General features: G+C 54.3%; 2 protein-coding genes across 2 annotated transcripts in view; both read left to right on the top strand.

Annotated features, from left to right (window-relative positions):
- Window positions 1-3,333, top strand: part of CNNM4 (cyclin and CBS domain divalent metal cation transport mediator 4) — a 47,912-nt gene extending 44,579 nt beyond the window's left edge. Inside the window, exon 7 of the mRNA XM_023211463.3 lies at window positions 788-3,333. Coding sequence (XP_023067231.1) covers window positions 788-985 — 198 coding nt within the window. The 3' untranslated portion in view covers window positions 986-3,333. The remainder of the gene's footprint in view (window positions 1-787) is intronic.
- A 2,927-nt stretch (window positions 3,334-6,260) lies between these two features.
- CNNM3 (cyclin and CBS domain divalent metal cation transport mediator 3) overlaps window positions 6,261-12,625 on the top strand; it is a 9,633-nt gene continuing 3,268 nt past the window's right edge. The window contains exon 1 of the mRNA XM_031934228.1: window positions 6,261-8,802. Coding sequence (XP_031790088.1) covers window positions 7,423-8,802 — 1,380 coding nt within the window. The 5' untranslated portion in view covers window positions 6,261-7,422. The remainder of the gene's footprint in view (window positions 8,803-12,625) is intronic.

The following is a 12,625-nucleotide window of genomic DNA, read 5'->3' as shown; positions in this document are numbered from 1 at the left end:
CTGTCGCCCAGGCTGGAGTGCAGTGGCCAGGTCTCAGCTCACTGCAAACTCTGTCTCCCGGGTTCACGCCATTCTCCTGCCTCAGCCTCCCGAGTAGCTGGGACTACAGGCGCCCGCCATCTCGCCTGGCTAGTTTTTTGTATTTTTAGTAGAGATGGGGTTTCACCGTGTTAGCCAGGATGGTCTCGATCACCTGACCTTGTGATCCGCCCGTCTCGGCCTCCCAAAGTGCTGGGATTACAGGCTTGAGCCACCGCGCCCGGCCAGCTACTTCTTTAATCCACCAAACCCAGCATGGTGGGCCCAAACCCGAGATGCCTTTTTCTTCTGGAGACAGGATCTGGCTCTGTTGCCCAGGCTGGAATGCGGTGGTGTGATCATAGCCTACTTCAGCCTTGAACTCTTGGGCTGCAGGATTCCTCCCACCTCATCCTCCTGAGTAGCTAGGACTACAGGTGTGCATGTGGCTTTGGGGTTTTTTTTTCTTATAGAGATGGGGTCTCACTGTGTTGTTGCCGGGGTTGGCTTGAGACTCCTGGGCTCAAACGATCTGCCTGCCTCAGCCTCCCAAACCGCTGGGATTACAGGTGTGAGCCACCATGACCAGCCCTGAGGTGCTTTCCGCTCTTGTTCGTGCACCTTGTTCTTTGTAAGGGCTTCCAGAGACCCTGACTGGTCATGTTCTCCCTCAACTCACAGCCTCAATCCTGGCCCTGTTTCTCCAGGCCTGGTGATAGGGTCTGCCTCCTAGCCTCTGCCTCCATGAACTCATCCCTTCCTCATGCAGATCACTCGGCAGCAGTACCAGAACGGGCTGCTGGCCTCACGCATGGAGAACAGCCCTCAGTTTCCCGTAGATGGGTGCACCACCCACATGGAGAACTTGGCCGAGAAGTCCGAGCTGCCCGTGGTGGATGAGACCACAACTCTTCTCAACGAGCGTAACTCCTTGCTGCACAAAGCCTCCCACGAGAATGCCATCTGACAGGAGGGCCCGGGGCCCCCCGCCTACCCTGCGGGGGCCTCCCCAGTGGGCCCACATGAAGAGAGGGAACCTGTTAGTCCAGAAAGGATGCAGATAGCCTGTCTGACTGAGCAGCCAGATGGCCCCCAGCCTGTGGGGGATCTGGCCTCTGCCAGGGACCTCTGAGTAGCTCTGAGGTGGCACTGTCCAGCCCTGGATAGGTGGGGCAGTGGGCCGGCGACCATGAGCAAAGGCTGTTTTTTACTGAGAGTATTTGTAAACTAGGCTCATCGCTCTTCTTTTTAAATATCATTTTGGGAAGGGAAGACAGGGTTAAGGAACTTTATTAAAAAAAATTTTTTTTTTCCTAAGAACTATAAAAGAAGAAGGGTTTCTTGTCCTGGGAAGCAATGGACATGATCTGCTCCCAGCCACGGCCTTCCAGCTTGTGTCCCTGATTGAGGGAGCTCGCCCTTCCGCCTCCTCTTCCTCCTCCGGAGGTGGGATCCCAGAGCCTGCCAGCGGAGGCTTATCTCTTGGAAGGAAGACAGCTCTTCACAGGAAGCAAAGAACCAAATGGTATGGAGATTAGCTGCCTGCGCACCTGCGCCGTAGCTTATCTGACAGTGGTGAGGCCGAGAGCTCCTGGGTAGCTGTGATCAGGGACATGATAATCCGAGCTATGGAGTGGAGCATATCTGCTGTCAACCGCTGTACCCAGAAATCTCCCAGAACTCTGCCGACAGCCTCTCCTGGTGAGTCAGGACTCGGCTGAGGACAGACACCTCCCCACCCTGCCTCCCATCCAGCCCTCTGGACAACTGGCCCGTTTGTGACGGGGCGGACTCAAGTGTTAGGCAGGGTCTCAGGCCTTCGACTGCTCACCCCTGCTCCCCAGGCCTTGCCCTCACTTTTACCAAAGGTTCCCCCTCGGCAGGAGGGCATTGACGTTGGAGGTGACTTGTCTGGGTTCTTCCTTTTGGCTCCAGAAGGAAGTGTCCGTCGTCGGCATCTGCGTTGTTAGCAGTCAGTACCACCCCACAGTGAGAGTCAAGGCTCACTTGTTGACTGAAGCCTTTTTCCCAGATTCCTTATTTCGAACCCCCAAGCCTCAGTCCCTCTTGGGGATGGGGACAAGAGGATGTGTGGGAAGCCACGGAAGCAGGTTCTTTATGTCCTTTCCTCTGCGGCTGGCAAGGCTCACCCGGCCTTATCCACCCACGTATGGAACCTCAGGAGAGGACAGCTCCTCCTAAAGGCATGCAGCTTGCGACCCTGCTTTCTCGCAGGTGTGATCCTAGTGTGAGAGGTCGTCCTGCCCTTGCTGAAGTTAGTAGTACTGTACCAAGAGCTCTGCCCCCATGTGAACTGCTGCCCTGGCGCCTCTTCCCTGGGGCCGAATCAGGCCCTGCTGCAGAACTCCAGGTTTCCCAGAGTCGGGGAGGCTGTGGGACCAAGGTCCACGTCGGCCCTTCTGCTGGGTGCAGCAGGAGCTGGGTCCTGAGAGCCTGGCCGGTGAAACTGCAGGCCTTCCGCCTGAGTATTATTTATTCACTCCTTTCCTCACCCCAAGTGCCCTGCTCTCCAGGTGCCTAGAGAATCCTAACTCTTAGGACCAGGGATTGTCTTGTACCAAGTATGCCTACCCCTGGCCAGTCTGAGGTCTCCTAGCCATAGAACTGACTCCTGGAAGCCTGGAGAGAAGGTGGTGACACCCGTGGGTTCTCAGCTGTAAGGAACAAAGACACCAGACTTTTGTTCCCTACTGGGGGAAAGCCCTTAGTCTTCTCCAGGAGCAGCTTGCTCCCGAGTCCTTTTGGAAGCTGGCAGAGCCCTGACTGCCTGGTGGAGCAGAAGACATTGGTGGGGGTGTGGGAAGCAAAAGGGGCAGGTGTACACACCGCCACAGTGACCTCTCTGCACACGGTTACCACCAACTGGCCGACCCTCCTCTTCCCTGGCCCGTTGATCATCCCTTCTCACAGAGGGTCATCATCATTTCCAAATGTTGTTGGTCTGATGACTTCCTCTTCCCAGTGCAATTTTTCACTTCCTATTTCAACCTCTGGTTCCTGGGATGAGCCATACCCTGGAACGGTCCTGCCCGCTGTGTCTTCTGTGTAAGGGAGACCTTTGCAAATGGCATCCAAATGGGTAGGCAGGTCACAGCCGCCGTATTTATTTTGCATAATATTTTAATTTGTATATTTTTGTGATTTATTTTGGCGTTATGAGTTTGACTCTCGGGGAGTTTTGTTGTTATGACTCTTGTGTCTTTTGTCACAAAACAATGATAATATTTGCTAAGCGATATATGGAATTTATTTTTGATTGGTAATAAAAAATGAAATATCTATAAATCCTGGTGAGTCTACAACTTGCCTGTTTGTTCTGTCGCTATTTAGTATGTTGTCAAGATAAAAGTGGCTGTGGCTGGCTCTCTCTTGTGACGGGGCAAGGGCCAATAAAGGATTGCAGGACCGTTCAGCAGTGAGATGCAATCGGAAATGGAGTTTCTAAATAGCATCAAGGCTGTCATCACAGGAGAGGGTCGTGGCTGCTGGCAGACATAGAGGACAGATGTGCTCAGCTGCCATGAGAATGAGTCCTGTGAAACAGGTCCCACCGGGCCCTTGGCTTGTGAGTACTGGAAGGGCAGTGGGCTTCAGCAAATTGCCCCTCCTTCCTACCCACGGGACTGAAAGAAGCTGGATCCGAAAGTATGAGTGATACTGTTTTATAACATGCAGCTGCCTTTTCGTCCACACTTACAGGCTGGTTGTGGTTTCAAAGCTGGAGTGCTCATCCCTTGAAGGACCTGAGTTCCGTCACTATACCCACTCGAAGTCGCAGCTCTGCAGGGGACTCCTATGGTGCTGTATAGGTGCTGCAGGCCGGCTTGTGTGACTGAGGGTGCTGAGACCAGGGGCTCCAAGCATGCAAAGTTTAATGGAGTAGACTAACTGGGGGCATCTAGGTAGGCAACAAAAGAGGATGTTCCAGATAAAAGGGGTACACAGGCAAACGTTTATGTCTAGGGCAAGATTTGTAAATTATCTTCATCCATCTGTTCCACGCGTTTAAGCCCCTGTGGCACGCCAGGTACTACCAACCCCTCTGTGAATTTGGTAAAGAACCTCCCCAGCACCCCAAGGAGGACGTTTGCTGTCTCCCTGACCTGGGACACGTCTCCTACGTCTTGGTGAGGCTCACCCCTTGTTTCATTTAAGCCTCAGTTCAAACGCCATCTCCTTGAGAAGGCTTCCCTGATTAGCCCATCTCAATCAGCATCACCCCAGCATCTGTCTCTTTATCTTGCCTTTTTCCCTCCATAGCACTTACTACCAGATATTAAAATATAGACGTTGGTATTTTCCATTGTCCTTGCACTAGAATCTAGCCCCACAAGGGTAGGGACTTAATTTTATTCCCACTACAGTCCCAACACTAGAACAGTACCTGGTACATTGCACGGACTCAATGCAGGAAATACTTGTTGAATAAGTGAATACATGTTACAATAGGGGATGTACTGGCTGATGTGGGGAGAGCACATAGCTCCAATCACCTTGAACCAACCTAGTCAAGAAGGTCAAGGAAGATGACTCGGAGGGAGAAGCATATGAGCTAAGGCTTGAGAGATGAGCAGGAAGTAGCCAGTGGGTTTAAAACTCAAGAATAAATATTTAGATGTAACATGGAAATGTCTTGATCCAAAAGAACACTAAGGAAAATGGCCCAGGGAGGGCCAACAATGGTCTGAAGGTCAAGTGGCTATGTCTCCATTGATGCCAACCAGGGGTGGGGTAAAGAATGGCACAGCCACAGGGGAAGATGGTGAAGGACTGTTGAGGCCTCTACTGCAAATGGAAAACCACTCCAGGAGCAGGTTTGCGTGCCCCATACTGGATTTTTTTGTATCTTTGTGTACTGACAATTTAAATGACCACTTATGTTTTCCAGGTTTGATCAAATTTTCTTCTACCTGAAGCTTTATTCCCAGGAAGTTAGTTATAGGTTGGTTGTTTTCCAAGGAAGCCTGAGACAAGGAAAAAATAACATGTCAAAGATGAGAGCTCTGTCTCTAAATCCATGGGGAGTTTTTCCTGGCTTTCCTCTGGAACTGTTCTTTGTTAGTTAATGACTCTTCAGGCACATGACTCATTTCTTTTTTTTTTTTTTTTTTTTGAGATGGAGTCTCGCTCTGTCGCCCAGGTTGGAGTGCAGCGGCCCAATCTCGGCTCACTGCAAGCTCCGCCTCCCAGGTTTATGCCATTCTCCTGCCTCAGCCTCCTGAGTAGCTGGGACTACAGGCGCCGGCCACCACGCCCAGCTAGTTTTTTGTATTTTGTAGTAGAGACGGGGTTTCACCGTGTTAGCCAGGATGGTCTCGATCTCCTGACCTTGTGATCCGTCCATCTCAGCCTCCCAGAGTGCTGGGATTACAGACTTGAGCCACCGCGCCCGGTCAACATGATTCATTTCAAGCATGTCATCCATTCTCTTTCCATGTCAGTATTTTATCTTGACTTGGAGACAGAAGTGAGAACTAAAGGAGCTGAATCTATTGTAATGTTTGCACTTTTGTTTTTTCTTCAGAGGCATGATGATGATCCAGTGGAAAGGCCCAGTAATGTCTTTATTGCTTCTGCTGGCGGCTTTACTCTGTAATCTGCAAAAGTAAAGTAAACTCAAAGGGCACAGATCATCATCTGGATAATGAAAACTGGAGCACACAGAGATGCCCCATTGGCCTGGTCACAGCTCTGGGTTTACAATGCAGAAGAGACACTATTACCATCTTCTAAAAATACACTATTATCTTTTGTTTTTTGAGACGGAGTCTCGCTCTGTCGCCCAGGCTGGAGTGCAGTGGCACGATCTCGGCTCACCACAACCTCCGCCTCCCGGGTTCATGCCATTCTCCTGCCTCAGCCTCCCGAGTAGCTGGGACTACAGGCGCCCGCCACCTCGCCCGGCTAATTTTTTGTATTTTTAGTAGAGACGGGGTTTCACCGTGTTAGCCAGGATGGTCTCGATCTCCTGACCTCGTGATCCGCCCGCCTCAGCCTCCCAAAGTGCTGGGATTACAGGCGTGAGCCACTGCGCCCGGCCCACTAGTACCATCTTTTAAAAAGTTTTTTACAGAGTCTTTTCCGTTGGCCATTCACCACTAGCTTACTCATTTTTTTTTTTTTTTTCACATTACCTTCCACACGTTTTACTTTGTGGCCACAATGTGCATACTTTTTTTGATTGTTACTTTCATGACATAGCAAATTGTTTCTATAGTCTTTATAAAGGTCATTTAAAATGACATGCGCAGTAAGTCAGTCTTCCTGTGCTAGGAAATTTGAAAAAACAAAAGTGTAGAGAAAAACACAAAGATTACTGAATCTGAACATCTATAGAGGTGTTAGCAGTTGGTCTGTTTCCTTCCAATCACATACAGATTATAACTAATGGGTAAAGAACCTCCATACTGTCAACAGACCACACCATCTTCTAAAATCGCTTCAGCAGTGAGGATCCTCTCGAATAGATCTTGTTAGTCCCGAGGTGGTATTCTCCCAGCGGCGAGCTATGAGAAGTGGAATCACCAGATGTAGTCATTCCTGACAGAAATGCCGCCGCCTCGTGTGGCTGGGACGCTGACCTGGGTGTCAGGCCGGTGGCGCCAGAACCCAGCACGGACGCTAAGTCTGAGCTGCACTCTGCTCCTGTAAGATACTAATAACTTGAGGTAGCTGTCCAGATTCCAGGCGGTAGTGATTTTTTTGTGTCTGCGTATTGATCACGGGGTCCGCGGCGGGACCGCAGGGGCTGTGTCCGACGTCCCCAGACCTCTAGCAGGGTCCGGAGCGATGAACATCTTCCATAAACTTAACCTCCGGGCGCTCAGTCCCTGGTTCTTACTTCAGTCCTCTTAGCCCCATAGGTCGGCGCGTCGAAAACCTTTCTGGTACCGGGGGTCTTTCCTAAGAAAAAGGCACATCTCTCGCACATTTAACTCTCCGTCTGGTCTTTAACTTCAGGCGCGCCAGGACCCGAGGTTCTTCCGAGCGGCAGCTCCGCTCCCGAGCCGGGAACTTCCCAGAGCATTGGCGCGGCCTCCGGGCGCCGGGGACAGCCTCGGGAGGACGGGACTTCGGGCGCCGCGCGCGGGCCGAGGACAGCCGGGCTTGGGAGGCCCTGCCCGCCGCCCCGCGTTCTCCCGGCCACTGCCACCCCGCGCATCCGGAGCTGCCGCAGACACTGCCGGGCCCAGAGCCCCACGCCCCCGGCCCGCCCCTAGCGGCCGCTTGTTTACTCCCCGGCGCAGCCTAGTCCGACCCTGGGGCCCGCCCCCGCCCACCGCCTATTGGCCAAAGGAGCCCGAAGACCGGCAACGATTGGTCTGGGGAGGAGCGGGGCGAGCGGGGTAGGCTGCGCGAGAGGCCGAGAGGGGGCGGCAGGCGATGGCGGCTGCGGCAGCGGCGGCGGGTCTGTTAGGCTGGTTGTTCGCCGCGCTCTGCCTGGGCAACGTCGCGGGGGACGCCGCGCCGGGCCCGCGAGTGCTGGGCTTCTGTCTGGAGGAGGATGGAGCTGCGGGCGCGGGGTGGGTACGCGGAGGGGCGGCGCGGGACACGCCGGACGCCACCTTCCTCCTGCGCCTCTTCGGCCCGGGTTTCGCCAACAGCTCTTGGTCCTGGGTGGCCCCTGAGGGGGCGGGCTGCCGGGAGGAGGCGGCCGCCCCCGCGGGCGAGTGGCGCGCGCTGCTGCGCTTGCGCCTGCGGGCCGAGGCCGTGCGCCCGCACTCGGCGCTGCTGGCGGTGCGCGTGGAGCCGGGTGGCGGGGCGGCCGAGGAGGCGGCGCCTCCCTGGGCTCTGGGCCTGGGGGCGGCCGGGCTGCTGGCGCTGGCAGCGTTGGCGCGTGGCCTGCAGCTGAGCGCGCTGGCGCTGGCGCCGGCGGAGGTGCAGGTGCTGCGCGAGAGCGGCTCGGAGGCGGAGCGTGCGGCGGCGCGGCGCTTGGAGCCCGCGCGTCGCTGGGCCGGCTGCGCCTTGGGCGCGCTGCTGCTGCTGGCCAGCCTGGCGCAGGCGGCGCTGGCGGTGCTGCTGTACCGCGCGGCCGGCCAGCGTGTGGTGCCTGCTGTGCTGGGCAGCGCGGGGCTCGTGTTCCTGGTGGGCGAGGTGGTGCCGGCCGCCGTGAGCGGTCGCTGGACGCTGGTGCTGGCGCCGCGCGCGCTCGGCCTCAGCCGCCTGGCTGTCCTGCTCACTCTGCCCGTGGCGCTGCCCGTGGGGCAGCTGCTGGAGCTGGCAGCGCGGCCCGGGCGGCTGCGGGAACGGGTGCTGGAGCTGGCGCGCGGCGGCGGCGACCCCTACAGCGATCTCAGCAAGGGCGTGCTGCGCTGCCGGACCGTGGAGGACGTGCTCACGCCCCTGGAAGACTGCTTCATGCTGGACGCCAGCACCGTGCTGGACTTCGGCGTCCTGGCCAGCATCATGCAGAGCGGCCACACGCGCATCCCCGTGTACGAGGAGGAGCGCTCCAACATCGTGGACATGCTCTACCTCAAGGACTTGGCCTTCGTGGATCCCGAAGACTGCACACCGCTTAGCACCATCACTCGTTTCTACAACCATCCGCTCCACTTCGTCTTCAACGACACCAAACTGGACGCTGTCCTGGAGGAGTTCAAGCGAGGTAACATCCCGGGCATGGTGCAGGGGACGCCTGTGCCAGTGCCCTCTCCCGGAAAAGGGATGGAGAGTTATGAAAGCCTTGAGGAAATGGTCCCACCCCCGTGGCGAGCAGTGAGACCTCTGAGGTCCCTTTTCGAGACGGTATTGGCCTTGCAGGTTGGAATCACCTTTTGAAATACTTAAAGGCCATCCATGAGCGTGGGATGAGTCCTTTCCACAGCGAACACTTTAACCCCCGCGTCAGGACGGCACCCCTACACACATCCTATTTGCAGGGAGGGGTATGTCCGCTTGGCTCTAATCCCCCAGCTCTTCCCCTCTCCCAGAGTGTTTCTGTGTGCTTGGCTTTGTAGCAGGTCCAAATTTTTGGATAGAAACTAGAAGAACACAGAGAAGAGGGTAGTCTCCAGGTATCTGGAACGTTGTCTGCACACATGTAATACCAAATTGACTGAACATGTGATGTTTCCTTCAGAGCATTCTTAAGGTCTCTGGCTTTACTGCAGTTAAGGGTATTTAGGTGTCAATCCCTTATCTGCAGTAAAGCCAGGGAAACTTACATACGTTTTGCTTTCCCCAAAAGTAACTCCATGGATGCTGACTTAGTCTCCCTTTCTCTCGCCTCTGTCGCCCAGGCTGGAGTGCAGTGGCGCGTTCTCGGTTCACTGCAACCTTCGCCTCCCAGGTTCAAGCAATTCTCCTGCCTCAGCCTTCCGGGTAGCTGGGACTACAGGTGCACACCACCATGCCTGGCTAATTTTTGTATTTTTAGTAGAGACGGGGTTTCACCACGTTGGCCAGGCTGGTCTTGAACTCCTAACCAGGTAATCCGCTTGCCTCACCCTCCCAAAGTGCTGGGATTGCTGGCGTGAGCCACTGTACCCGGCCTTTTTTTTTTTTTTTTTTTTTTTTTTGCTTTTTAATCTCCTGTTTTTAAAAAATTTTATATAGAGACAGGGTGTCACTATTTTGCCCAGCCTGGTCTCAAACTCCTGGCCTCAAGTGATCCTCCCACCTTGGCCTCCCGAAATGTTGGGATTACGGGCGTGAGCCACTGCACCCAGCCTAACCAACTCTTTTCTATCTGTAAGGTCTCAAGTTCTCCCTTCACTCCGCATTTTCATCCCTCCTTTCACTCTGTTTATCTGAGCAGTTCGGAGATTGAAGGTAAAACCAATACTTTCCAGATGTGAAGGTGTGGTTTCCTCTGCAGTCCTCCCCAGCATCATCCTTAGGGGTGCTCCCCAGAGTTTGGTGCTCACACCTTGGCCAACAGCCATGCTTCTCACACCTGCACTCCTGTAGGGTGAGGGTGAGGGCACCCCAGGGTGGTGGATGGGCTTGACCCTAAAAGCTGTCTGCTGTGAGACCAAGAAGTGGCAAAGCCTCTTGGTATTTGTGGCAGAACGTCTCTGGCACTGTCTGTCGAGAGCCCCTGGCCTGTCGGTGCAGGAAGCCAGGCTTTGTGGTAATGACTGCTACTCCTGACTGAGCACTGCTATGTGCCAGGAGCTGATGGGCACTCTCTCTGTAATCTCGTCCCTTATTCCTTGCAGGAGGCCTGGGTGCTAAGTTACTGTTATTACTGTAGCTCAGGAAAGGGTGGGAGGCTTGGGTAGGCAGCTCTAACTATTCTTTTAGACTGTTGGGTGCTCTTGGCTGTGTCCCTAGAACGTGGCCATGCTACCCTGCCCTGGGGAGGGAGCCTGGGCTTGGGTCCAGACAGAGCTTCGTGGTGGTAAGTACTCCATGTGGGCTGCCAGAGCCCGAGGCAGGGGTGCTTCTCCTGGTGTGGTGGCCAGCAGTGCAACCCTGGAATCAGCGGAGTAGGTTCCATCCTGCCCTTGCCTGCTCCCAGGTCCCGGAACGCTGCTCAGCCTCTTGTAGCGCAGGGTCCTCTGCTGTTAGTGATAAGAGTGGGTAAGTGCACCTGCGGGCGGAGACTCATCAAGCACTTTGGCCAGTGCCTGGCATGCACGTGCTGTGTGCTTGGCGTTAGCAGGCTCTGCTGGTAGGTGAGCTGTTTGCCAGTCCAGGAGCAAGGGGTGAACCTGCAAGTGCAGATTTCCGTTTCTTCCAGGCAGGTCACCAGACTTCCTTCTTTTTAGGGAAAACGTGGAAGACTGTAGCTGTCCCTTTGGTGTTCTAAGCACTCACGTTTCTAGATTCTTTAAGAAAACGCTCACTCTGGTGTCTGGCTTCAGCCAGCTGCTGCTTTCAACAGTTGAGCAGTCACCAAGCAGAGATTGGGGCAGTGGAGATGGAAGGATTGCCCTGTTGAGTACTAAAGGCAACTTCCGTAGTTGGTCATGATGCTCAGGGTGAGGCTGGTGTAAGTGCTCTTTCTTTTTTTTTTTGAGACGGAGTCTCGCTCTGTCGCCCGGGCTGGAGTGCAGTGGCGCCATCTCGGCTCACTACAAGCTCCGCCTCCCGGGTTCACGCTATTCTCCTGCTCAGCCTCCTGAGTAGCTGGGACTACAGGCGCCCGCCATCTCGCCCGGCTAATTTTTTGTATTTTTAGTAGAGATGGGGTTTCACCGTGTTAGCCAGGATGGTCTCGATCTCCTGACCTCGTGATCCGCCCGTCTCGGCCTCCCACAGTGCTGGGATTACAGGCTTGAGCCACCGCGCGCGGCCCACAAAGCTATTGTAAAATGAAGTGTTGAATATTTCATGTAATTTATTGACTGCTGTACTGAAAGTGAAAGCACAATGGTTATATGTGTTTGAAGTACAGTTTCTACTGAATACATACTGCTTTTGAACCATCAAATTTGAAAAATTGTAATTTGAACCATGGTTAAGTCAGGGACCTTAATGTACAAAAGAACATTATTATTATTATTATTTTGAGATGAAGTCTTGCTGTATTGCCAGGCTGGAGTGCAGTGGCATAATCTCGGCTCACTGCAACCTCTGCTTCCTGGGTTCAAGTGATTCTCCTGCCTCAGCCTCCTGAGTAGCTGGGACTACAGGCGCCCACCACCACGCCCAGCTAATTTTTTTGTGTTTTTAGTGGAGACAGAGTTTCACCATGTTGGCCAGGATAGTCTCCATCTCTTGACCTTGTGATCTGCCCACCTCGGCCTCCCAAAGTGCTGGGATTACAGGCGTGAGCCACCGCGCCCGGCCAAGAACGTTATTATTATTATTTTTGAGACAGAGTCTTGCTCTGTCACCCGAGTTGGAGTGCAGTGATGTGATCGTGGCTCACTGTAGCCTCTGCCTCCTGGGTTCAAGCAATCCTCCCACCTCAGCCTCCTGAGTAAGCTGGGGCCACAGGTGAGCACCACCATACCCAGCTGATTTTTAATTTTATGTAGAGATTGAGGTCTCCCTCTGTTGCCCAGGCTGGTCTTGAACTCCTGGCCTCGAGCGATCCTCCCAGCTCAGCCTCCCAAAGAGATGGGAGTACAGGTGTGCGCCACCGTGCTCGGCCGCAGTCTCTGCTTTAAAGGAACCGAGCTCTGGTTTCCTGTCTGTCGGGAGCCAGATGATTGCCAGGATGCGGAAAAGAGTCTGAGCAGTTCCGACAGCGGTAAGGAGCGTCAGCACACTACTTTTGTCTTTCTCACAGTATTCATTCATTCACCCAGGTGCTTTGGAAAACAGAAAAGAGAGGGTGGAGGAACTTACAGTCCAACTGTTATTAACATCATAGGAATTGGGCATTATGAAAGGGTACTCTGGCATTGAAATAACTGGGATACCCTGGAGCCTGCTAACTAAAATTAAACTTGAAGCTTTTCCAGGGCTTTCTGCTTGATGTTGGCAAGACACACTGTCACAGCTGCTCGTGGCTCCGTGGAGCTGGCCTGTGGGCAGGCGTCGGTGCTCATGGCTCCGTGGAGCTGGCCTGTGGGCAGGCGTTGGTGTGAGTGGTTCCATGGAGCTGGCCTGTGGGGTGAATGGCTCTGTGGAGCTGGCCTGTGGGCAGGCGTCGGTGCTCGTGGCTCCGTGGAGCTGGTCCATGGGCAGG

This window comes from Piliocolobus tephrosceles, chromosome 15 (genome assembly GCF_002776525.5).
Source record: "Piliocolobus tephrosceles isolate RC106 chromosome 15, ASM277652v3, whole genome shotgun sequence".
Taxonomy (NCBI): Eukaryota; Metazoa; Chordata; class Mammalia; order Primates; family Cercopithecidae; genus Piliocolobus; species Piliocolobus tephrosceles.
Note: the sequence above shows the minus strand (reverse complement) of the source record. Positions and strands in the feature narration are given on the sequence as shown.